The 25,327-nt window shown below is 47.0% G+C and overlaps 1 protein-coding gene across 1 annotated transcript in view; it reads right to left on the reverse strand.

The window, feature by feature from the left end:
• Positions 1-13,160, reverse strand: part of SORCS3 (sortilin related VPS10 domain containing receptor 3) — a 309,066-nt gene extending 295,906 nt beyond the window's left edge. Inside the window, 1 exon segment of the mRNA XM_086616318.1 lies at positions 12,567-13,160. Within this exon segment, the coding sequence (XP_086472444.1) occupies positions 12,567-13,160 (594 nt within the window).
• Between the last annotated feature and the right edge of the window lie 12,167 nt (positions 13,161-25,327).

The raw sequence follows: 25,327 nt of genomic DNA on the forward strand, positions 1-25,327 counted from the left end.
TTCTCCTCAACCCAGTTTATTGCCTGTTTCCAGTAGCGCTACATGAAGCACAAATAAATAAATAAATATAAAAATAATTTTTAAAAATGTAAATGAATTATTAAATAAATTTTTAAAAGCGCATAGAAAGCCAAGAGCCACCAGAACAAAACCTCAGCACAACTCAGAAATGCAGGCTTTGTTACTTGTAGCATGTGAGGTAGGAACAAGTAATGAAAATAATCTTCAATTAATTAAAAGCAAGGAAGGGTAGAATTGAGTCTGGAACAAAGAGATGCAGTACAAGCAAACTGAGAATGCTACACTGCCAGTGATGTTGCCTTTTGATTAAAGCAATAGAGTTTCCAGGCAGGCTGGCAAAAAACAACAGTGAACAATATTAATTAAGTAAATTAAGGCTGCCTCAGTGCTGATGCTGTATCAGTGTTTCAAGTTGCCTTCAGAAAGAAACAAGTTTCAGATTTGGGCACAACAGACCCTGCTGTCTGTCAGTTAGCATGGGAGGGATAACCTTGGAATCTGTTGACCAATTTGAACGGAATTCCACATGGAAAAAAGTCACAGAGATACCAAGTTCCCGTAAATTCTGAGTGAAGCTCAGGTCTCAAAAGCTGAGTGAAGAAGAAGGTCTCAAAATAACATCTGGCCAGAACTATAAGCCACCCAATGTCCATCCTCATGGCTGGCAGGGCTCCGGCTGATTGATGTATCAACCATAGCCGCCCTCCAGCACACCTGTAATGCTCAGCCAAGTACACCACATGCCACTATTTACTCCTCCAAACAGGCAACAGAATGAGAGATTGGGACAGAGATTAAAGAAAACACTGCGAGATAGAAGAGTCCCAGAAGGGAAAGCAGTTAAGTGGTAAGTGATGGCTAACTTCTGCTGCTTAACAAAACGACAGGCATTTTACTCATTTTCTGATCCTTCGGAGAGCAGGCAGCTCTCACGGGCCAGATAACTAAGTGTTCAGTATGGAAGAGCCTCAAAAACACTCAGCAGAAATCATAATTCAGTGGGGTGCCCTGGCTAGATCTTTCTCTGCCATATTCCGTATCCCATACTTTTCTGAAATCCATTCTGTTTAAGGCTCAGCTACCCAGGAGACTCTCGCCGATGATAGTTGAACCACTTCTATTACATCTCTGTAACACCTGATACAGACACTGTGACTGCACAGGGCTTCCTCCTGGCGTTGCTCCAACAGTTGGATAAAGATCCTCTCTCTTCTAAAGAGACTGTTCTCTCAAGTAGCATGGCTATCATATTGGTTTGCAATCTCACTGTCTCATATGCAAGCCTTTTTTCAGGCCAGATGGCAAATGTGTTTTTCAGAGACCTCCTGCCTGATACACAGGTCTGCCTGCCTGCTTCTCCCACCACACACTATGAGCAAGGCTTCCCATGCACAAGGTCACCACACTCCTTTACACGCAGGCTCACCAGACTTGTGTCTTGCACCAGGCTTTCGATACCCAGACAGAAGCAAAACTCTCTCCCACAGCAAACGGAGAGTCCACGCCAGTTCAGATAGCAGGTCTGTCCAGGAGTGGAGGGCTCCAGCCCCAGATATCCATCTGCACCCCCATCCACACTCCCAATGTAGCATCAAGTGCTCCCAACATTTTCCTGATTGGGATCAAAGCTAGGCAGACACTGTGGGTGGCAGAGCAAGGACATTACTCTTCACATACTGCCCCATCCCTCCGCCTTGCAGAAGAACAACATGGGGAGACCCAGCCCAGTGGGGCAGGAGGAAGATTTAATTGCCCTGACTCACTCAAGAGTCCTTCAGCTGCACCTGGTGTGGGATAGAGACTTTTCCCCTTGGGTTGTGAAGTGTAACACAAAGAGTGGGGAAGCCACTTCAATGATTCCAAAAAGCTAACAAGACTCTTGAACTTTGCATCCTACTACATTATCCCATAACAAGATTGCACAAACAGGCACACAGACCTACATGTTCCCTGCTATGACTATCAACCTAAGTTATTCCAAACCATTACAAATGAGCCACATAATTCAGAGTCTGCTCCCAACCCCCTCAGCAGACAGATGTGACCCTTCTCCTGTCTCTGTCTTTCCAATGGAAGCCCAAATTCATGGCTCCCACAGTCACACCGGGTCAATTCTCGTCCAGCTCAAAAGGAGCTGCAATTTGAAATAACTCAATCGAGGAAGCTATGTTGGTAAACAGATTAGAACAGCAAAGATTCTCTTACATCACTTTCAGCCAGAACTTTGCTGTGCTTTAACTTGATCAATCTGTTAACGATTTTAGCTGAGCAGGTTCCACTTTTCTATTGTTAATGAGGGTCCTGTTCTTCCCCCTCTTAGCTCCTCTTCTCACCTATTTTTCCTTTCATGCAATCTCTTTTCAAAAGAAATTACACCCAGCATCTGAGCTGTGGCAGCTGAAGTAAAATAAGTCCTTTGTCATTAAGAAGCCATATCAATAAGGGACAGAAGTCAGAAAACTCACCTTCTAACTTTAGTTCTGATCAGCAGTACAACCCAGAGCAGAACTCTTCTCTCTTGCATGCCTTAGTTTCTCAAAAAAAAAAAAAAAAAAAAACCACAAAAAAACCCACACACACAACCAAAAAAAAACACCACAACCTAATAAGACTAATACTACTGACCTTCCTTTTGGTGACCTTTGAAATACACAGCTGAAGCAGGCAGCATAAGAGCTTTATGAGTACAGTCATGTCTGTCACCCTGTAAGCACAAAATTCGCAGGGTTTGATGGTAAAGGACAAGAAGCCTAGAACAGAGAAATACTCACAAATACACAGTCATCCATGGCTTGTGCAGAAAGAATTCCCACACCCCCCTAGTCTTCTGACAGAGGCAAGTAAGGACTGCAGGCAGGCAGCCCTGTTTGTCTGCACCTGATGTTATTGATCACAGCTGGGGGGGATTTTCCAATCAGGCACAAACCGCAGGGAAAAGCTAACAACAAATTAGAGCTCCCACTCCTTCCTCCCTGCACCCATGAGGTCTTAAAGCACAGCTGGCAAGAGCTAAATAATCATGTTTTATACATTCTCTTCCACTCAATAATTTTTGCAAATATCCGTCCATTTTAAGCATCAGCAACAGGCCTGCGTGTGAGTTAACTCTTCCTTGGAGACAGGGAAGGCAAGGCATGGGACAACACACACCCTCATTAGGCACAATGGCAAGTCCAAAAAACATGAAGACAACCTGCTTGCATGGCCTGCTCTCCTCTGGCACACCAAGAAAGCACACCTGAACTCAAACCGTGTTTTTCTCTCCACCATAAAAGTCAGCAGGAGCTCTGTGCTCAAGCCTTCTGCTCCACTATCCCTTCACTGGAGTCCTCTGCCCAAACCCACAAGGGGCTCAACACGTTTCCAGAGCATTATCAGCACCATCACCATCCCCTGAGAATGTACCAGCAGGACCCATGTGTTATAGACTGGTGTCATGTCTGAAGCAGTGCCAAATCAGCTGTTTTTAGGATCCTGAAGCCTTTAGTCCACAATTGACTTAAGTGATTTGCTGTGGCTCAGTCATAGTTTTCCCAAGTCCCAAACATAGAATCGTTGAATGGTTTGGTTTGGAAGGGATCTTAAAGATCATCTAGTTCCAACAGCCCTGCCACAAGCAGGGACACCCTCCACTATATCAGGTTGCTCAAAGCCTCATCCAACCTGGCCTTGAACACCTCCAGGGATAGGGCATCCACAGGTCCTCTGGGCAACCTGTTCCAGTGCCTCACCACCCTCAGAGTGAAGAATTTCTTCCTTAGATCTAATCGAAATCTCCCCTCCTTCAGTTTAAAGCCATTGCCCCTTGTCCTATCACTACACACCCTTGTAAAAAGTCCCTCTCCAGCTTTCTTGTAGGCCCCTTTAGGTACTGAAAGGTACTGGAAGGCTAATATAAGATCACCCTGGAGCCTTCTCCAGGCTGAACAGCCCCAACTCTCTCAGCCTCTCTTCATAGGAGAGGTGCTCCAGCCCTCAGATCATCTTCATGGCCCTCCTCTGGACTCACTCCAAGAGCTCTATGTCCTCCTTGTGCTGGGGACTCCAGAGCTGAATGCAGTACTGCAGGTGGGGTCTCACGAGAGCAGAGTAGAGGGGCAGAATCCGCTCCCTCGACCTCCTGGCCACACTTCTTTGGATGCATCCGAGGATACGGTTGGCTTTCTTATATCCATTTTATTCCCAAATACACCAGTAAGTGTAACCACTTTTCCCAGGAAGAAATGTTATTTTGTCCCACCGTGCAGTGGCTGGGATGAATCCCAGTCCTTTCTGTCCCCCCATGCTCACAAGGAAGAAGAGGGGAGAGGAACATAAACACTAAGACTTGTGCAACATCCTCAAGTTGGTCAAAACGTTGTGGAGTCCCAAGAGGCAGGGACTGGTCAGGACAAGCATATCCTCTGCAGATCAGGAACCGGGGAGAGAGGGAACGAAGCGCAACTCCCCTGCCCTCACCCACCAGCTAGAGCGGGTGTAGGAGAGGGAGAAGATGGGCAGCCAGCGAGTCCGTAAACAGCCACCCTCGGGGGCAGGTGCCGGAGGCAAAACGGGGCACGGCGGTTGCGGGGACGCCGAGCACACACCGCCGCAGCCGGGAGCAGCCAGGATCCAGGCTGCTGCTTCCTGGCACTGTAAGGGTTAACATCACCCCTTCACCCAACCCAGCAGGCGCTGCCAGCAGTTGCTGGGGGTTTGCTGACGGTTTTACGGGTCCATGACTCAGGCTGGAGGGGACGGGAGCAGATGAGAGACCCCGGCGTTGGGATTCCCATCGTCAGGAAAAAGCCTGGCAGCAATTGGAGACGACACGACAGGGAGATAAGGGGGTGCAGTGCTCTGCCACGGCCCGGCGCACGCTACGACTACTTTCCCCTCTCGCAGAGGGAACCCCAGACAGCAGAAGTTTCACAGAGCCGATGACTCCAAGCGGGTTTTCATCTCAATATTTCAGCAGCCTCTCTCTCCCCTGCCTGCCTTTCTCCGGCTCCAGCTCCGCTCCCCCACTCCAGCACTTTGCTTCCTTTCCCAAATGCCCACGCTCCCTCTAGTGCCCAGCTCGGCTCTCCGCACCCCAGCAGCCCGGCACCCTTTCGGGCAGCCTGCGCCCCAGGGTGTCCAAATAACGCTGGAGCTAATTAAAAGCGATGCTATTTCGGGCACGGTGGTGCTCTGCAAATCTGCCTGGCTGGCGTTTGTGGCCTGTGTCAGAACACGAAGGAGAGAGCAGAGAGCGACAGCCTCCGTGTCAGGGACTCTCCCGGAAGAAGAGGGCTTTGCTGCTTGTTCCAGTGGGAGAGCAATCCGGTCTCCTTCAGGACCGAGAGGAAGAGGAAAAAAGAGAGGTTTGATCATTCGGCATCAATTTTCCGATTTTTACTGTATGCTGGGACTCTGCTGGCCACAAGGACTGGGAATTGACTCTAAAATTTCCATAGCGGATTATTTATCAATTATGTTTAAGACCCATACAGTCATGCTCTTCAAACATGCAACAAACTTTATTCAGTTCCTTCAGTCTCGCAACACCCCATACAGGTAGGAAAAGAAATACTGACATGCCCTTCTTTTTGCATGGAGGAAATGTTAACAACAACGCTGCAGTTTTCCCTAGGCATTAACAGAAAATGAGGATTTGGGAATTTGTTTGCCTCGGATTCCTGCAGGGAGTTTTAAGCAAACCAAGAAACTAGCACACAAAGGTATGGCTTCAGCAAAGCTATATTTGCTAAGTAAGGTTTATTTCAGCTGAAAATCCCTGTAGGGCTCAGCCGGGTACATCACCAGACCAGTCTCCAGTACGACTTAGAGTGTGGGTCAAACTCCCACCTCCCAGAGCCAAGCAAGAGAGAGGGAAGGGCTGTGCACAACAGAGAAAGAAGCTCATCCATCCACAGCCCTGTGGCTGTAATTCAGAGAATGTTAAGAGCCCACAGGTCTCCTTGCTGTACTGTCCCATGTTTCCTCGCCTCTGTACTCATTTTTCATTCCTACCTTGCACTTTTCACTGCTGTAGGATACTGCAGGTCAAATTCTCAACTACAGTAAATTGGCCTAGATCAATTCTACATCAGCTTACACTTTTCTGCTTTTGGGACTTTCTGCATTTACAGCATTCAATGCTTCACAAGGAACATGTCATTTAATCTTCTGTCTTAATTAGAAGCAGGTTGGACTCCACACCTTCAAACACAGATTCTCACTAGAAGCTAAACTTGACCAGATCCCAGTCAAACCCAAGCTTTAACTCCATAACTGACAGGTTTCCTTGCAATTGTCCTGGAACCAATCCCAATCATAAACTCAGGCTTGGCCTTCAATCCTGAAACAAATCTGGATTTGTGAGAGAGCACTGACTCAGGAAGCATGTACTGCTCTCCTCCATCCTTATCTACAGACCTCCACGGAGCTTAAGGAGCATGACACTATGGTATGACTTAAGTAAATTCTTGACTGCAAGACTGGTTTCCAGTATCCTTCAGTACAACCAACATTAAAGATCTTTGCACCTTAACCTGCGCTTTGCACATTAGATGACTGCTTTCGTATTTTTTCTAAAATCTCTACTACAAATCCAGCTATAAATTCGAAAACTCTCTGAAAGTTTCATCTTCCCACAGCCTTGCATTTAAGAAAATATTTGTCTTATCTCACCTCTCTTTTGGGAAGAATCTCTCCTGCCTAACATCAATTATCTGCTCAAACCCATTTTCAAAATACTTTGTCATCTAATTGGATGAATGTTTTCCATTAAAAAATTAATTAAAGAATCACATAGCTGTTTCTGTTTGCAGTTAAATCACTGTGAAAGCTTAGCCACAAATCCTAGGGCTCATTTCTGAGCATGACAAAGTCTGCACACTGAGGCCTGAAGGGAAACTGCTGACAGGCACCTAGAACAGGAGCAGTTGTTACTGAGCTCTGAGCTGCAAGAACATCAACAGCTTGCTGCGCTAGGCAGGGTAATGGCCCGGGGAATCTGCCGGCTTCACAGGATCCACAAGCAACATCAAGGCCCATCCACTGGACATCAAAGTGACTTTGCAATGAAACCTATCTGGAGAGAAATAACCCAAAAAATATTTTCCAGACGCCTTTTTCCTGCTCTACTGACTCAACACAACCATAAAAGCAATTGCCATGCAAGAGTTTCATTTTTATTTCCTCATCTTCTATTTGAATATTAATTACAAATAGATTGGCAACGTGGAGAAGGACTTTAGTTGCAAACTCCATTACCAAAGATAGTGGAGAAGTGGAAATGCATCAAGACATTGTGACATAGCCAGCCTACCTTCCATGGCAACAAGACCACAACCAAAAGCCATTTGAGAAAGAAACAGTCTAGAATAGAAACTAAAATATCTTCCAAATGCAGTGTAATTAATATGATTGCTCTGTCACCATCTTGCACTCTAGGAGTAAACATTTCAGACTGAAATCCAACTGGACCATTGGAGCAGTTACCCATGGCTGACAACTAAATGCAGTGTTGCCTGCCTAAAGCTTCATTTTCTCCCTTTCCTCCCTTCCAAGCATAGCAGTCTATTTGGAATTGCAAATATTGCCCACCTCATTCTGCCCAACACACACCGCATTGCTAGGCATCTTAATGAAAAACTACCTGGCACACAGCAAGCCCATCAGCCTCCCCAGCTTGTAATTCACCACGGGAGTGAGTAATGTCTCAGCATCAAACCACCAGTACATTAGCAGATCACACCAGAACACTGCCAACAGCATTCAGAAGAATCATTCCCGGAAGAGACAGGCTTCACTGCGAGAACTCGTACAACCTGCTTTTCACTGCCAGCCCTCACAGCTTGCACAGGGTAAAGGAATAGGATCAGCGGCAGCAGGAGGAAAAGCAGCCCATTCAGAGCAGGGTTGTTACCATCAGATCGTGTCCACATGAGTCTTGAAAATCTCCAAAGACAGAGATTCCCAAACCTTTCTGGTGCCTTGCTGCACCACTTTCTTTGAGAAGAAACACTTTCTAGTGTCCAATCTGACATATGTTGTGGCTGTTGCCACATGTCATATGCTCTTCAACCAATAAGATAAGCTGCATCTTCCTTCTAACTCTACTTCAGGTGGCTGTAGGCTACTGTAGTGCTATTAGCCTCCTCTTTATCAGAGTCTTCTCGCAAAGCCATCTCATATTCCCAGTCTGGGAGTGAATCTTGCAACCATGTTAACTCTAGAGATGATGGCCATAGGCTGATAAGACCTCTGGACAAAACAGTGTAGCATGACTGACAAGATAAAACTAGGCCCCAGTCCAGTCTCTCACCAGCTCTCATCCTGCCTTCCCCAACTTTCAGAGCCTGGATCATACTATAAGCATCAACGCAATTGCATAGTCTGCACAAGTAGCACCTACATCAGTTACACACGCTATACTGCTATACACAGAGGAACTTGGCCCAGCTGAAGAAACTTGCAGTATTGCACATGCTTTAGACAAATGCCCTCTCCTGCTCTTACCACAGCATTATAGTACGTTTTCTCATCTTTATGTCTGAAGTTTGCCTCTCGTTACTAGAAAGGCAAAGACATGTATATGTGGGATAGCTGAAGCACACTTTGATCATAGGCTGAGGCCTCTCCCTAGATAACGGATTGAAAACGTCTTCTAAAGGTTAAAAGAAAGCTAAAAATGTGCACCTTTGCGTCTCATATTGAAAAAACCTGTCCACAACACCACAGAATTTGTAGTACTTCCATCACGGAAAAAGCATGGATAGAATTAAGTACTTCCTATAAGCAGCTACATTCATCAGAGTGACAACTCTGAAACCTAATGACAACAGTCCCCATTTACTATTCCACTAGTGATCATATCAGGAGAGCAATCTAAGTGTGTTTTATTCACTGTAGCTTGTTGAAATATCTTGAAAAAACTCTTGTCCAAAAACAAGACAGGGAGATTTAAAGCTGTAACAGCATTAAAGGTGCTGCCACTTATTTTTGCAGGTCCTTATCCTAGAAATCAGGGAGAGTGGAAGGAAGAAAAGATAACCTAAGGCATCAGATCATCTTCACAGGAAGGTTGGAGAGACCATCTGTGGAGCAAAACGACGAAAAATTCCATGCAATAATATAACCATCTAGAGAGAGAGAAAACAAGTGCAGAGGATACAACTGCTCAGTGAATGGCATATTTGTCACAGTGTGTGTTCAGAGAGGAATGGCTTTGAAAAAAGGATAGCTTGCAGATCTTCTGGGAATATTAGCGGTTTTCACTAAAAATTCTCCTTCCTTCAGAAAGGCCTTAGCAAGAAAATATTTTATCTGATCTCTACCAGGTCCCTCAAGAGCTTCAGTGACTTCTCCCAATAAACATGTCTGTTAGGACAGATTGATAGTTGAAGCCCAAGTAACAAGTCTCCTTTTCCTAGCATCGGACCCACTGAACAAAAACAAGTCCTCTTCCCAAGAACACAGAAAACACAAATCTCATTTCTACACAGAACAGTATTTTTGCATTTTCCTAACAATTTCCACTTGAAGATCTTCAGGTATTGTGCAAAGCAGAAATGATTTCTGCTCCACACCACCACTTTGTGGTAGCTAAGTAGTATTATCCTCATTTAACATGGAAGAGGAGATCCAGAGAGGTTAATTGTCTTTCCTGAGGTCACAGAAAAAGCCTCTGGGCAGGACAAAGCCGAGAACCCAAATTCCCCAATCTCACCAGCCTTTTGCCTCTATTCTAATCCTGACCTCACCATCTGCAAGTGGAGAAAACAAAAGTTTGTTGTCTGGAAGGGATTATTTTTTAGTAAGTTAAATTGAGATTTGAGGGACATGGGAGAAAAGGCAGATAGGAGACGGAGAGGGAATTTTTCCTAAAATAATAAAAAAAAAACAACACAGGAGATTTTAAACATTCTAGGTAACAGGACGTGCAGCAGCTGCAGAGATCTCCCTTTTGTGGAGTGCCTGTAGAGCTACACGTCCCAGTAAGAACCCAATTTTTTTATTACCATGCTTTCATCCTCTTTGCAAATCCATCCAGTTGTTCGGAATCCCCCACCACTAATGCCTGATTTGAAACACACTGCTTCATTGCATGAAATCTGATGGATTATGTTTTTCATAAATCATGAGAGGCAAAAGCTTAAGTTTTCAAGTCTGTTCAAGTAGCAGGGAATCGGTAAAAGCAAGCTGAACATCTCTTTACCGCTTTGGCAGGCTGAAAACAACAGCATACAGACATGTCCTACCTGCTCTCCTAGGTCATCTGGCATAATCATGACACATGAGTTAATATCTTTTGTCCATTTTCAATACGCTTTCCTGCTGCTTTATGTCTACTGTGACCTAAGAAAACATATGCTGAGGTGAAAGACTAGGAACCAATGTGGCCAGCAAAAGAAGCCACTCTGTTTCCCTGAGTGACCTTGGGCAAATTCCTTGATATTCCTGTGCCACAACCGTCCCAACAGTAGAATTAGGTAAAAACTGAACTGCAGCAGAAAAACAGGCATTGGATTCAGCCTTCTCTGCTAATAAATGAAAGGATCAGGTTCAAGTATTTAACTTTCCCACTACACTGTTTTTAAAAAAAATCCAATTAATCACTAAATGCAGTGTGTTTTCTCCAAGAGACAGGAGACAAAAAGTCTCCAGATGCTAAACCTCATATCAGAAAAATCATGAAAAGATAACACGTTTATTTATTGACGTGCTTGCTTTTCCTTCCTACAAGCACCACACTGGCAATAAACACCAGTCTTTTGCTTTTGCTTTAGAGTTGGAAGCTTTCAATGCACGGCATCTTGAGGTGCAAAATCTTAATGCAAAGTCGTGAACAATCGAGACGTTTTCCTATGTTACCCTTCTCAGTCACCTGGAGTTAAAGAATAAAGGAAACTAGTTATATAAATAGCATACTTCTGTAAAGAAACCAAGGAAGGAGGGAGAATTTTGTGAAAATCACTTTCTGACCTGTACTTTAGAAAAAATAACCTTTCTTGCCCCTGCAAATGCCTGCAGAATGAGTTTTCTCTGCTACTTTAACCAAAAATAGTCAAAACTATTGGAAATCCATGCTGGGAAGGGATAATGGGGATTTTAGCGTCTTTTGCTCAATACCCCTTGATTCAGCTCCGAAATGAAACAAAAGAGAGGGCATATAGGTTGTTTGCTTCATTACGTGCCATGTTATATTAAAATAAATAACCCTGGATACAAGTGTAGTGCTAGAATATACCATGCAGCTGTTTTCTCTCGAATGTTTGCTTTCATCTTTAATGAGAGTGGAATTCATGTCTGGCAAACACAACTGCCTTTAAAAATTGGTTAAATCAAAGTAACATCTACATTGCTGTCAGAATTATTGCCTAAGCAATAACAAATAGAAAAAAAAACTTCCAGTCAAAAAAAATAAAGGGGTGGTTGAATTGCACATTATGAAGCTACAGCTGACGCATAGATAGATAGACGGACAGATAGATAAATCTAGACAATTTGCTTTTTAATGACTAATCAGTTTCATGAAGAATGTGTCTGAAAATCCAGCCAATCTGGTTTACGCTGTTAATTGCTTTATGTCCATTTCTAATAGTGGCAAAACAATAAAAGAGGCATTTTCAAGGCAGTGACAAGCTATAATCATCAGGATAATGGGAATATTGTCACCAGACATAAAGGTTTCCTGGAGTCCTTTAAATTACGCCTGTTCTCAGACTTTCCATCAGAGTGGAAATAGTATTTCTGATACCAAGTTAGAAGAAAATTGAAGTTCTGTCCACAGCCATCTGCCGGGCGTTGCAAAGCAGGGTGCGAGGGAGGGCCCTGTGCTATCACGGCACGATGGCATGTGGGCATTTGGGACACCCCCCACATGCCCGCACAGTCCCACAGGTTTTAAGGGACACCTCAGCTACTCGTTATTTTTGACTTCAGAGAAAAGGCGTGAGATGCCATCGATTTTTAATAAACTTTTCCCTGTGCTTGCACTACCTGCCTCCTTTCAAAGCCCCTTAACGTGCTGTGGGGCTTGCCACCCCTTAATGAATTAATGGGATCTCTCTCGTCGCCAGCATGCAGGGTGGAGAGCAGGAGGACTTTCCCACCACCACGGCACATCATTCATCCCCTGGCACAGAGACAGCGAAGCGTGCCGAGGTGTATATTACATATGAAGAGGCACAAAGTAAAGGGGACCCAGCTGTGCGGGCACATGGGACACGCTGGAGCCGAGGGTCTCCCCTCCGCAAAGGGAAGGCTCCGGCCAGCCCGGCCCCCGGGGCGGCTCTCCGGCCGCGCTACCCCGGCGATCGCAGCTCTGCCCTCGGAGGCGGGGGCAGAAAGGTGTTCCCCATTCTCCTTCATCTTTCCCCGGGAAAACTTTTCTTTTTTTCTGCGGCCAGCGCTCCGTGCCCCCCTCTTTCTGGCGATAAGAGCAAGGTGCCCGCCAAACCCCCCCTCTCCTCCCCGCGCCCCCGGCAAGCGCGGCACCATCCCGCCCCGCGGCTGTGCGCACCGTTCCCTCCCCGCCAAACCGAGCCGGGCCGGGTCGAGGGGGCGATACTCACGCTGCTGTTGTGCCCGGACCAGTGCACCATGGCTTGGTTGTGCGCCGCATCCCCGGTGAGCGCGAAGGTGGTGCTGCTCAGCCTCAGCTCCTCTGCCCCTCGCAGCCGCGCCGCTCTCCCCTCCTCCGGGGGCCCGCGGGGCTGAGCCCGGCCGCCGCGCTGCCCCTCGGCCGCGGGCACCCCCCGGCCGCCGCCCGCCGGCAGCGCCCGGCGCCCCTCGCTGCTCCGCCGGGTCCGCGGCGCCGCCGGGCCCCGGCCCCCGGGCGCGCCGCCGCCCGCCCCCGCCGAGCGGAGCGCCGCTCCCCGCGGCCCCGCTCGGCCCCCCGGCTCCCCGCCCGGCAGCGGCTCCGCGGCGGCCGCCGCCCCGGCCGAGCCCCGCGCTCGGCCGCCCGGCCAGCTCCGTAATCCTCGCGGCGGCGGCTGTCGCTGCTCCTGCCTAAGGCGAGACGAGGAGGACGGCCAGGAGGGCGATGGAGACGAGCAGGATCCGCAAGTTATTTCGGCGCCGGTGCAACACCAGGAGAGAAGTAAGAGCCATGTCCAGGCGAGGAAAACGGTGTGGCAGGTCGGAGAGCAGTTAGTTCCCTTCTCCATGCCTTTGCGGAGCGAGTCGGGGGGCTCGGAGAGGGAGGGGGGACGAGGCGCTGCGTTTAGGGCGCTTTTTTTTTTTTTTAAGGAGAAAGGGGCCGGATTCTAATTATAATAATTATTATTTGCAAAAGGCTTCTCTTTCTCTCGTTCTCCTTCCTTCTCTTCCCTCTTTCTCAGCCTCTCAGACGATGACCGGGGGGGAAAAAAAAAAGAAAAAAGAAAAAAAAAGAAAGAAGGAAAAAAGGAAAAAAGAAAAAACCAACTCTCTCCCCGGTAGTTGGATTCTGTTCCTTACTGTTGGTGGATTTTTTTTTTTTTTTTTGAAAAGTGCTTTTCAGTGAAACTGTTCACGTTCAAGGATTTGATCAAGTGAGAGGGTAACACCACACGGGGGGAGGAGCCCCGAGCCTTGCCAAGCCGCCGCCGCCGCTGAAATACACCACCGAGTCACCAGCCGCACCGCGCCGCCGGGGGCCGGGAGCGGGGCCGGGGGCGGGAGCGGGACACCGCGCCGCACCGAATCAGCTGGAGCATCACCCAGCCTTTCCTCCTGATTTGGTATGTGTGCTCCTGCCCGAGACAAAGCAGCCGCCGTTCACTGTTTCTCCGGATGTACGTTTACATGTACGCGTATTTACAGCAGCGTAGGTATTCCTCACCCTGTATATCCGCGTGCATACGTATGCACAAAGGCTGGATATGGGCAAGGGGCGTAAGGCAGCGCAGCTGGGATGAGTAGCTCCTGGGTGACTCCCCGTGAGTAACAGCGTCCCCACGGACTCGGCCATCCAGCAGCACCACTCCAGAGCCGGCTCCGGGCATGTGGATGTGTCCGTCCCGAGCGGAGCCTTCCGGCTGTGGGAACTCGCGCGTGTGCGTGAGAATCCCGGGAAGCTTGCCACTGTCCAGGAGGGGAGGCTAGCAGGATTTATCTGAGGACGAATAACCAAGAAAGGGCAGTATCTGCGGGCAGTATCTGCATGCAGCTCACTGCAGCAGCATCTCGGGACTGTGGCGGGAGAAGGAGCGAGGGAGATGTGTATTTCTGTGGGTCGTGGCAGCGCAGCGCTCCCGCTCCCATGGCAGGGATGTAACGTTCCCCCGGGCAGGACATCTGCTTTCTGCTGGCAAAGCCCAAGGAGCCTTTGCCGCTTCAGCCCCCGGACAAGGTGCGAGTAATCGCAGGGAGCGAAGGGGAGAGGGCAGGCTGCCGCCTCCCACGGCGGCGGGGCGTCCCCCCACCGTCCCGGGGATCACACTTGTCACAGCCACCCCTGCCCGTGCCACGTCCCTCCGGAGCGACTCACTGCAGCAACACATCGGCACTTTCTCTTCAGATCAAACCCACGGTCGACCTTCCCCCGTTCTCCTCCCTTTCCAAAGTGCCGATAGTTATGTTAATCGTCCCACCCTCCCACTTCCCACATCAGCCATTCTTTGCCGTCCAAGGACGGATCCACCAACTACACGACTCCCCCCGCGATCTCTCCCCCCGCCACCGCCAGTCCCGGAGCGGGGACGGCTCAACAGTCTCTCCCGCCTAACGCGGGTTTTCCAGCCCTGGAGGGAGCGGAGGGAGAGAGGGACAGAGGAAGGCTCGGTGATGGCTCTGCCCGCGCTGGGAGAGCCGTGGGGTTCCGTAGCCGGTGCCCCGCGCTCAGCCACCTCCCGCGGCCAAGCGCCTGACGGGCTGGGGAGGTGTCGCGGCCCGGCTGCTGCTGGGGAGGGCGAGAACCGAGTTGGAGGAGGGAAGGGTGGACTGCGAACACCGCTGGCTGCTGCAAGCGGGGGGAGCTGTCGCTCGGTGGCTGTCCCGCAGGAGTGAGGAGAGGGTCCGGGGTTAGCGCTAACAGCTCGGGGGGGGGCGGTGTGCTATCCACGGGCACGGCCCTGGCCCTGCCCGTGAGCCGCAAATCCCGACGCGGAGAGGGAGAGTGGGAGGTGGGGGCAGGGGAAGTAAATCACCGCCCCCAACCCAACGGATGTTATTTCTGGCTTGGAATCGGTTCTTTTTCAAACTATGCTGCCAAAATGTTTAGGAGATGACATTTCATTTGTGTGGGAGCAGTGACGTGGGCCTCAGCCAGAGCTGATCTGTAACACGTTGGGCGAGAGGATCGCACGAGTGACACACACCTGTGGCAGGTGCTGCTCTGGAGGCACAGAGCCAGGCCAGCCCTGAGCCTGTACCCTCCTGCTGCTTGTAAAGAAACAACCTGGTTTGGGAAAGGGGCAGGACCTCAACTGTCCCCCTAGATCGACTGCTGCAAGAACAGTGTCCCCAAGTGCGCGGCATCTGCGGCACGCATGCCACCCCTGGGTCTTGCCATTGCTATGCACTGCGAAGGGATGTGCTGCCCACCAAATGTCATCCTCCTACAGTAAGGCTGCAGCTGTGACATGCAGAACTTGTCCTTACATTATGATTAAAGCTCCGGAAGATCTCTGCTTGTCCAGAATCCCTGTCACCACAAAGTAAAAGCTACTGTGGGGCAAGCAATTGCCACCGCTTAGCCATTGTGCAGTCCACCCAGTCTCGTTTACCTTCTCAGCCTTTCTGGACACTGTTTAAGACAGACCTAGTCATCCTTGTTCACACCTGGATCAGTCACTTGTTTGTGTAACATCATCTCTGACTTCACAACCAAAGCCCACCCACATCAATACAGGACTTGTGAACACATCTCCTTTCCCAAATTGGGCCAGCACAAGGTGTTGCTTTGTGTCCGCCATATCACTCTTTGTCACCACAAGAACACAACTGTGCTGGACGTGGCACAGAATGTGATGAGCTTCATGCACAGGTGTGTTCACCACCACTTTCTTTAGGGCAGTACTTTCACCACCCCAACAGCAGGTCTTTCCTACCCTGCAGACTGAAAAGGTGTTGCTAGCAACTAAAATCACCCTCTGTGAAGATCATCCACACCTGCCACATGCAGGGACAATCCCAGACATTCAGTTCATACTCTGTCAGCAAGATTACCCCAGGCCCTCATTTCTCAGACAGATATCCACAGGAAGGGCTAATGTTTCCAAAGAAAATCCTAAAAACCCTTCACCAGTGCCTACTTATTACTGTTAAATAATAAGACACAAAGCTGATGTCCCACTGATGATGTGGGACTATCTATTAAAATCTCCCTGGTCCAGATCCCCCAGCGCTTAGCAGAGACCTCAGTGTCAGAGAAGCAGCAGTGCTCTCTAATCCCTTTCCTTCTCTAGAAGACAAAGGTAACGTGAGCAACACCCCCATCTCCTGCACAATTCGCGAACTGCGTGGCCATCACCAGCACGCAGAAAAGGGGTTTTTCCAGTTTGTATCTATAGTCCCTGTTGCAGGAATATCAGGTTTGCATCAAAACCTGGCTTCTTACATGACACAGTGACAGTGAGGATGTCATTTGACAGCCCCTAGATCTGCACAGTCTATATCCAAGAATAGAAATGGAATAGTCCAACACAGTATCCATTACAGGCTGTTTTAATCCCTGGTCTAATCCATTACAATCTGCTTTAATCCCTACCCAGCTGCAAACATCCATTCAAAGAAGCAGGGGTTGGTGTTATATTCTGTTGGACCATGTTGATTTTTAATTGATGTAAGGCAACCATATGCCATAACACCAGGCAATGCAGTAGATTTCTGTAAGCAAGTAAGTAAATGTTCTGGAAGGCAAATTGTGGCACAAATACGAAGTAGCAGAACATGCCTATAACCAAGGGGGAGCTGGTTCAATTAAGGAGAGAAAGATAATTGGGGGAGTCATGTTTGTTTAGAGGGGTTGATTTGGATGGAAGAAGTCTGATGACACTATTATCTAAAGAAAGAAACAGAGCCTGACAATCATTTTATGCCAAAGCCTTCTACAGCAGCATTGATCATATGGGGGTTTCATTATTTATTTTTTTTTCCTATTCTGTGATTTTCATTTGGAAAAGAAAAAATAATTATGAAACTGAAGAGTTAACTCCTATCACACGTATCAATAACTTCACCATTGCTACCTCCACTGCTGGTCATAGACCTGCTCCCCAGTTCCCCCATCCCTTCTGCTTTGTCCAGCTCTGTCCATCGTTGCTCCATGTCCCTCACCTCCCGGTGGGACTGCACACACCCCGGCCTCTGTGGAGGCCCAGAATGTGTGTCTCAGTCACTATCACCCCAGGAAATTCCTGAGTGGGAGCTGGAACCTGAAAGAAAGGAGCGGAGGGAAGGGAATTGGGGAAGAGATCATAAGAGGAAAATTTTGAGTAATGCCCCAGCTACATGCACTCTCTTCACACCCAGACACCCTCCCCTGAAGGCCTCCCGCACTACTCAAACTCTCCCAAGGGAGGAAATCTCACAAGTACTAAGAGAAAAATCAATGCTTGCTTCAGTTAACTTTAACCTATTTATTATGTGTGAGACCACTCACTGGAAAACAAAGCAGCTCTGTGATAATGCTGTCTTGTTTACTAAGGAAAGGCCTGCATCTACCTAAACAAAAATCATTAAAAGCTGAAGAGTCCCTATACCCTCAGAGTAAATATCACCTGCAGGCAGGGCCCCCACCATTTCTTCTGGTAGGGTACTACCCCCCATTGTGGGACAGATTTTCGTCTGGCACAGCCATGGGGGTGTGCAGCAGGCAGGCTACCTCTGAATCACAGCAGGCCCATGGCAGGGAGCCTTTAGCATTGCCAGACTTGCTGCGAGGTTCATAAACAGGGGCTGCAAAAAAAAAAACACTGCGCAGATGCTGCAAGGGGGAATCTAGCTCCTGCGCTACGCGATGAACCAGGAGCCCAGCACACAGCATGCAACACACGCATCACATACCAGCACGTCAAGGAAAGTGTTTTACACATCCTGGGTCATGGGGCAGTGGTGAGAGAAGTTGATCACAGCTAGTCATGGAGCAGGGTTCTCACAGAGTAATGGGTCCCTTCCCCACATCAGCACCACTATCCTCTTGCTCCACACCATCCAGCCACACAATGCCCCAAAGCAGGAGCAAGTGCCACAGGACACGCTGGAACTGCAGCAGGCAGAAGCTTAGCATGGTGAAGAACCACTTCTATGAATCTCACCCTCCACCTCAGAACTTCACCAGCTTGAGCAGATGCAATGCCAGGTTTGGTGACCGGCCTATCTCCATCCCTCCTTTTGATTTTTTCTCCCTTTTGTGAGAGACAGAAGAGCCCCTTTCACTCAGGAATGCTCAGACAGCTCCACTATCTTCACCCACAGTAAAGGCTGCCCAAAAGGTGCACAATCTGCACAGCACAGGTGAAGGATTTGGGACACACAGAGAAGGCAGAGGTGTTTTGAACGCTCTGGGGAGATTCTGCAGGTTTTACATCATGCTCCTAGTTAATGTTGAGTTCTGCTATTGGTCCTAAAGCCAAGATAAGAAAATCACCTTCTGCTGATTATCAGTATCATCAGGAATGCCAAAGAGCTTATCAGAGTGGAATGAGTGCATGGATTTGCAGCATAGACAAAGACAAGTTGTGCAGCACAAAAGTTCACTGAGTTGAATTCACTATCTACCACAGGTTGCATATATTTCTATCTTGGAGACTCCAGTCAGAATTACAGGACTCCCTGTCTCTGAGATTTCAAATCATCCAGGACCACAGTGAGATCTTAGATCTTCAGCAGCATTCACCAAGTTTTTGAAAGTACCCTCCTTAGCATCACCTAGAAAGCTCTGCGTCAGGACATCCAAATCTGCAGCCCTTCTTTGTCTTCTGAATTCAAAGAGTTCATCTAAAAAGCTGGGTCCAACTGTGCCACGTATAAAGAAGAGAGGCATAATCATGGTTTAAGATGTTTTAATATCCAAGAACATGCTATGAGTACTAAGATATTCCATTTGGAGAAAATCTGATTAAAAACAGGGAATGTGACTAATGCATGGTCACTGATTCAGAAAGAGTAAATGACCCTCGTCTCCCTTCATTTCCAAGGTGTGCCTCAGTCTCGTGGGTTCCATGGAGAAAAGAACTTATTAGCTTCAAATAAAGAGGGACACCAAACATCAGCCACATCCAGGTCCCCACAGGCTACTGGCAAAAGAAACAGCAACAATCCACAAATCCACAGGGATGGAAAATTTCCTTGATAGCCTCCAGCCAACCAGATACTGCACAGGAGATGTTTTAGAAAACTCTCCTGTAGAAATCAGAAATAAGACAGAGAAATGACACCAACTGCCTGTTCCCACCCCCACACGGAAGGAATGAAGCTGCTGTGGTCAGTGATATAGAAACAGCTCTCTATAATTAAGACTCGTTCTCGCCCCAGGTACTTTTTCCACTTTGTATCCTCTTCCAGAAAAATCCTTCTCTCTTTCATTCTCCCCTCCCACCAAGCTTGACATAGACCTAGAAGGGGAAGGAGCTTTTTTTGTTTCTTGTCTGCTCAAGCTAAATCCAAAGCAATTTGTGTGTGTGTGTGCAAAGGCAGAATTTTCTTAGCAAGGCAGAGAGAAACAAGTCTGGCAGGGACCCCAGCTTTGATGGTGGGACTTCACAGGAGGATGTTCAACCTGCCACAGCTTGGTGCTGTTTTCTCTCTTACAACAAACACCACCTTTTAAGATTCTCACCTATGGCTATTTCCTTCCCTTCTTTTAAGAACAACCCCAAACAAGAGAGAAATTGAACTACAGCACTGAGGTATATATACTATACTAGTCAACATGAATGGAAGGGTGTATATTTAGTGGGGAAGAACAACACAAAAAGGAAGTATAAATATAAAGCAAAATAACACAAAACTACAGCAGAAAGCAGCTGGCTGTAGGCAGGTGTTTCTTACCAAGCCAGTCCTGGCAGTCCCTCAGATCTCCTGTGCACTGATTCAGCAACAACGTATTCCTAACAGGAACCAGGTTGAATCAAATCTCATGTAAATAGATTTTGAAGCATTCTGAAAAGGAGGAGTCTGAGGGAAAGTTATGCTCCCAACACCTCTAAGATAAGTAGGACAAAACTAAGTGGCAGCTATTACAGCCTTTGCTAGACTGTCTTGGCTGATAGCTTCAACTCACAGGGAACTAACTGCAGTTTCACACAACCACAGGAAATTAGGAAAAAGAATACTGGTCCCATGAAGAGAACAATACGTAACCCATACACAGTGTAATGCATGCTCAGTAGGGGCTGGCAAAGGCCAGGCATCACTGCGCTGTGCACTTCCATGGTGCAAATGCCAATTACTAACTTACTAATCATTTAAACTCTAGCAATGCCTCGAGATCCTATCAGGCTCCAGGAAAAGGCCTGCAAACACAGCAAAGAGACATCCCCACTCTGAAGTCTAGATTAGGACTTGCAGACTACACCCAAGGTCACTGCCTTCAGACAGACAAAGTCTAAATGAGAAGAGATAAGGAGGCTGATCTTCACAAAATAAAAACACTGCTGGGGCAAATCAGGGAGTTCACCTGGGGAGGGAGGAGGAACAACCTATGCAGGTGCGCTGTGTAGTGCAAATCGTGCAGCAGCCCCATGGGTGCACAGGTGAGGGACCAAAACTCTTCACTCCCCGTCCCTTAAAAGAGCACCTAAGCACAACATCTGTTGCTCCAAACACAAGTTATGTTTGCTCTGTGTTCTATTAAGGAATTTAGCAGCTGCCTTCTTTTGGTGGTGGTTTAAATCTATTCCTCAGCTTTGTAACAGATAGTCCATGTTCCAGCACAGTACCGCAGAGACCGCTCTTGTCATTCTCCCTTTTCTGAATCTGTCCAACACCTCACAATTTTAGTGATACTCTGGAGCTGAAGAGCAATCTCCAAAGGGTTAAAATTCAGGGACACAAATGAAAGTGCAATTAATAAGTCTGCTACATAAAGGATCCTCATGTTCATAATGCAATCGGCAAGGGTTGAACATTTTTCCTTGGGCTTACTCTACTCCATTACTGCAATAATGCATGGTAATATAGTTAGCATTGATTTGCCGCAAGGTACATGTACTACATCTGCAAGCTAACAGGGAAAAAGGAGGGAGTCTCTCTCCTTGAAAGGCTGGAATTACTTAATTATCTAAGGAAAATGACATGCAGATTTAACAGCACTGGGAAGGGCTAGGACTGACTTCCCCCATTCCCAAAGAATACAGAAAAACACTTCTCTGCTACGTGATCTCCATACAAAGCAAACACTCCTGGTTTGTTATTATTAATTACCCCGGCTCCTATCACTGGAATTCAGAGGTGTTGATACTTCGCATCACCCTCAGCTATGCTTGCTGCTCATAAATCATACTGAGAGGAGCTGCCAGGAGGGGAGAGGAAATACTAAAGGAAACTCGTAAGCATCTCTAATAGGCAGCTGCTGTTCAGAGGCTGCAGTCCTTTGCACAGAGTCAGACGTAAACCAGTATTAGTGTGACAGGACAGCGGGAGACATGCCAACGGTGGGCAGGCAAGATGGGGGAACAATGCATTCAGACAGAAAAGGTAAAGGAAAGCAGATGGCCTGGGGGATTAACCTTTCATCTTCACATCCACAGGTTAGATCAGATCAGATGGGTCTGATAAAAGATGAAAGCCACTATTACAGTTATTAATCTGTAAGGGGTTCACTGTAGTCCAAACAGAGATAGAGGTGATCATTCTAGTGGTCAAACCAGCACTGATTTTCCCTTCAGAGCCTGGAGGCAATCATTTAAAACCTCTTTCCCAGTTTTCCATCTGTAAAACAGAACTGGAGTTGCCTCACCGTTTCGAAGGCGAAGTTATGAACAAGGTTTTGGCCATCCCACGCCTCCTACCCCTTTACACAATCATACATTCCACAGAAAGCACTCACTCTCCTGCTCCTCACAATAGCTGTGCTTAAACTATTGCTCCTTTTTCAGAGAGGCGTCCTGAGTAAGGAATTGAGAAACGTAAGCTTGATACCTGAGGGATTTATCTCAGCTTAGTTACTAGACTGATGACTACACTTTGTGACTGATGCCACTCACTTGCCTTCTGGCTGGCAACCACACAACACTGAATCAGATCTGGGTGAAAAATTGGGGCACCTGTACCCCACTTTATCCCAAGATAAAACATGTTCTCCATTCACAGCTTTTTGTTGACTCTTTTTTTAAGATCATTTCAAAGTTACAAACAGTTGAGACTTGAAAGCAAGGTTTGTTGGAAAGGAAAGGGAGCTTCTCATAGATCACTCAAGGTACCCTGAGAAAAAGAGGAGCTTAAAAGCACACAAACCCTTCATTTGGCCACACATCATTGCAAATTCACTTTTCTAATTTTGAGGAAAGGAAAGGTTCTTCTTCTCTTTCCTCCTTTCTACGTTTTGCAGTTTAACCCAGAGAGACTAAAGATTTCAGGGTTTTTTTGTTCTTTTTCCATTGTGGAGCATGTGTGTTTTCCCTCTTCTTACATTGCACCTTTTCAATACTTCTTCACCCCTGGAAGCTTGACAGTGTGGCAAAAGAAACAATGAAAGTAACACAGAAACAGAACAAGAAACTAGCTGGAAGTTATTCATTCTGGTATTCTATCACACACTGAAGAAAAAAAGGGACAAACGAGGTTAAAATATGATCTTCAAACACTACTGATCTGAAATTCTGAAATACTGAGATTTCTGGTCTCAGTGAAAACCAGAGGGAGGAGAGACAAAAAAAAAAAATCACAAAGACTTTAACAGAGACAGTCTTTTCTTTAAATCTTTAGATTTTTTCTTTAAAGAATTTTTAAACTGAAGTTTTTTATTAAATCAAACATGTTAGAATTAGTAGATTGCTGCGTAAATTTTCCAAATAGCAGGTTCTGCCTGACACTATGCTTTCCAGAAGTGAATTTCTCATTAATACCATAATAGCATTTTTATGTTGTGATTAACTTTCCCCAGCCCAGACTGAATAGAATATTTCTTTTTCCTCTCACTAGACTTTCCCCTCTACTGCCATCATCACCGCATTATCAGCGCAGGAGATTCAGAAATACTTTAAACTGGCAACTAAAGAGTCTTCTCTGCCTAGGTCTCTCACTGAGGTCCACCTTTATCACACAAGTAGACACAGGAGGGAGCTCACACACCCCCATTCACGCTGAGGTTACATCTCTCCCTGCAGCAACCCAAGTGTTTTAACATCTCTAATTGTCAATTCAGGGTTCCTTGAGGTCTTGGACACCTGCTAGAACAGAGGTGTCCCTTTTTAGGTACCAGAGCAACTGATATATGTCCCCCTCTATACCAGAAATAAAAAATCTGTAGCAGCATTGGCTGAGCTGACACCAGAGGGATGAAATCTTTGCTCACCAGATTGTGCACCAGAGCCTGCACACACACCTGTAATGTAGATCTGCTCTTAGTACTGCCGGCTGAACTTTCAGCTGCATTTGATGTTTACTGCTGGTCCTCTACGTCCTTCTCCATGCCAGACCTCACAAAGAAAGCCCTAAGAATTTCTCTTCTTTAGCTTCCTCCTGCTCTATCTAAGATAGATGTCCATGGGTGCAGCAAAAGCCATCTCGTGGGAAAGAGGGAGCAGGACTTCCTTCTATTTGGAGGCTTTTTTAATTTGTGCAGCTGCCTAGGCAAGGCTCTTGAAGGAAATGCCCACTGACCCTTCATATTCCTTTCTACAACAGGTTTTATTCTCCTTATTTCGTCTCTTTTTCCCATTGTCCTTCAGAGTTATACTTCATAGAATGGTTTGGGTTGGAAGGGACCTTTGAAGATCATCTAGTCAACCTCCCTGCCATGCGCAGGGACATCTTTCACTAGATCAGGTTGCTCAAAGCCCTGTCCAGCCTGATCTTCAACACTTCCAATGATGAAGCACCCACACCTTCTCTGGGCAACCTGTTCCTCTGTCTCACCACCCTTATCATAAAAATTTCTTCCTTATAAACCTACCTTCTTTTAGTCTAAAACTGTTTCCCTTTGTCCTGTCACTACCCACCTTGGTAGAAAGTCTCTCTCCATCTTTCTTATAAATCCCCTTTACATATTGAAAGGCTGCAATCAGGCCTTCCCCAAGCTGCCTCTTCTCCAGGCTGAACAAGTCCAACTCTCTCAGCCTGTCCTTACAGCAGAGGTGCTCCAGCCCTCTGATCATTTTTGTGGCCCTCCTCTGGACTCGCTCCAACAGCTCCATATCCTTCTTGTGCTGGGGACTCCAGAGCTGAATGCAGTACTGCAGGTGGGGTCTCAGAGAGCAAAATAGAGGCAGAGAATCCCCTTCCTGAATCTGCTGGCCATGCTTGTTTTGATACATCCCAGGATATGGTTGGCTTTCTGGGCTGCAAGCACATATTGCCAGCTCATGTACAGTTTTTCATCTACCAAAATAAAAAAATTTGGTTCTGGTACTTTAACCCAAGTTCACTTTCCTTGTTAAAAATGAAGCAGTACATGAGAATCCAAAATAAATTCTTACAGGCACACAAAATTAATTCACTAAGGGGAGAATCTACAGACATAGCCCTCACCAGCTGTCGTCACCTGTTTCCACATCACAGGCATGAGGTCAGGGAGCCCTAGATGCTGCTTGCCATACAATTAAATAAAGCTTGTGATCAAATCCTCTTGAAGTCAAGTAACTCTGAGCAGACACTCAGATAAAGTGTTTGCGCATTTGCCAGGCTATTGCCAAAAAGAGGACATCATTTTATTTCAGCAGATATTTCGATGAAGAATGGAGTAGGCACTGACAGTGTAGCCTGTTATTCTGGCTTTTCCTTCTTTTCCTTCTTTCTTTAACATCAGCAGTGTCAGGGAAATTTTGGAGAGAAAGCTAGTTTTGTTCTAACTTCTTCACAAGAGGTTTTGGAGGATGTGATTATTTACTGTCTTTCTTTGCAGTCCTCATATTTTTAAACCCAACTCAGGCACTGTCTTTGAACAACAGAGCAGTAAGTCTGTAACAGCGGCAGCAGCAAGAATGAATCTGGAAGTATTAGAAGATGTCAGCAGAAAGCACGTGTCCAAGAGGACATCATTAGATGTAAGGAAGATTGCTGACTTTTAACTTCTTCCTTCTTTTCCTGATTTCTACTGCTCACAATTGACCCAGGGATGTGATTATTAGCAAGTTTCTTGCAAACTGGTGCTGGGATGCTGCTGCTAGTTGTCCTCTTTCCAGTTAAACCCATACAGAAGCCCCCGACTGGTGCATTATCTTGCAGGCTTCTCTTCATTTACAATGTA

This window comes from Tauraco erythrolophus, chromosome 9 (genome assembly GCF_009769465.1).
Source record: "Tauraco erythrolophus isolate bTauEry1 chromosome 9, bTauEry1.pri, whole genome shotgun sequence".
NCBI classification, from domain to species: Eukaryota; Metazoa; Chordata; class Aves; order Musophagiformes; family Musophagidae; genus Tauraco; species Tauraco erythrolophus.